Source organism: Bipolaris zeicola, assembly GCF_000523435.1.
Source record: "Bipolaris zeicola 26-R-13 unplaced genomic scaffold scaffold_718, whole genome shotgun sequence".
Classification (NCBI taxonomy): Eukaryota; Fungi; Ascomycota; class Dothideomycetes; order Pleosporales; family Pleosporaceae; genus Bipolaris; species Bipolaris zeicola.
In genome coordinates, this window is record NW_006912767.1 from 1 (window position 1) to 1,756 (window position 1,756).

Genomic DNA, 1,756 nt, shown 5'->3' on the forward strand with positions numbered 1-1,756 from the left:
AAAACATAGCTTACTTGCCTTGAATTCCTTCGTATACTTGCTGCCCTAAAGTTATATATAAGCAGTGTTCTGATGCGACGATACTAGCTACATTTACCATAATTTAGCCCCGGTGCAAGACCATGGACGCTCAGAAAAGGGCTTTGGACGAAACAAGGGTCTGACCAGTAGCCCGTTTGGGCTGTGTATCGACATTCTACGTGTCCGTGTACTGGAGACAGCAAATTCAGCACACATGGCTTGTTGATAGGTGTAAACAAAAGTAGTAATAGAAGTCTATGGCGGTGTGATTGCCAGTACATACCATTGTTTAATTTACTATCGTAAACATCCCATTCTAAATGGGAAAATTAAGATCAAATGCTAGTTAACAATTCGAACTTCCACTAACATACTGTAAAATGCAGGCAAGGGTATCGCCATGATGTCGATGGCTGAGAACCTTTAGAGATTAGTTAACCTTTTCGCTGATTTGTTCTTGAATTAAGTATAAGAGGGTTTACCATAAGTTATAGAAGAACAGCTCCTTGTCGAAGATAGATAGAGTCATCGCTTACGTGATTGGATACGCGAGATGAACTCAGATTACGTAAGATTGTTGTGGTCTTCCATCCTGCACTATTACTTAATCTACGTGTTATTCCTTCACCCGTAGCCTTAAAGCATGTGCTTCCCAATTTGAAAAATCCATCTGTTGCAACGGATATTTTCGAAATTTCGAGATGTCGAACATGGTTTTGAATGGAAACATTGACAAATCCGATAGGAATTCCATACTAGACATACTTCAATCGCTTGAGAATATTGCATGGGGACAACCAGGCTCTGCAAGGTGCGATTTTAGGAGTAATTAACATGCTGAATCGTACAAAGAAGTCCGATACTAACTATTGTGCAGGTGATGTTATTACACGCCCTAGCCTTAGGATGTTGTCCGCGGTGGTCAAGACTACACTCGGCGATGACGTATTTCGAGAAGACCTAACGACTGCCCACTTCGAAGCGCATGTGGCTGAAATCAGCGGCCGAGAAGAAGGCATGTTCGTGATCACAGGGACGATGGCCAATCAGCTTTGTTTGCATGCTCTAGTCTCAACTAGACCGTGTGGGATTTTACTTAGCTCAGAGTCCCATGCCATACACTATGAGGCAGGTGGCTCTTCGATGCTTAGCGGCGCCATGCTTCAGCCTGTGCAGCCGTCGAATGGTAAATATCTGAGAGTGGAAGATTTGGAGGAGCACGCAATTCTAACCGACGATGTCCACAAATGCCCCACAAGCATTGTTTCTATGGAAAATACAGCTGGTGGAGCAGTCGTTCCTGTCCATGAGCTCCGCCGCATCCGGGATTGGGCAAAGCAAAATAACGTGAGGACTCACCTGGACGGTGCTAGACTTTTCGAGGCTGTTGCTACCGGTGCTGGGACTCTCAAAGAATATTGCAGCCTTATTGACCTAGTCTCCGTGGATTTTAGTAAGAATCTTGGAGCCCCAATGGGCGCAATGATTCTTGGTGACAAAAAATTGATTCAGCAGATGCGAAGAACTCGAAAAGGGATTGGAGGAGGAATGAGACAAGGAGGGGTAATCACTGCAGCTGCACGGGAGGCACTGTTTGAAAACTTTGGACTGGGAGCGGAAATCGAAAGTCAAACCCTATTGCAAGTGCACAAAGTCGCAAAGCGTCTAGGGGAAGAATGGACTAGAAAAGGTGGGAAGTTGAGCAAAGAGATCGAGACAAATATCATATGGCTCG

General features: G+C 44.8%; 1 protein-coding gene across 1 annotated transcript; it reads left to right on the forward strand.

Moving 5' to 3' along the window:
* Positions 1-722: 722 nt before the first annotated feature.
* On the forward strand, positions 723-1,756 carry COCCADRAFT_63044 (uncharacterized protein; the record flags this gene model as incomplete). The annotated part of the gene is made up of 2 exons (XM_007720856.1): positions 723-846; positions 899-1,756. Coding segments are annotated over 2 exons (982 nt in total), but the record flags the coding sequence as incomplete, so codon positions are not given.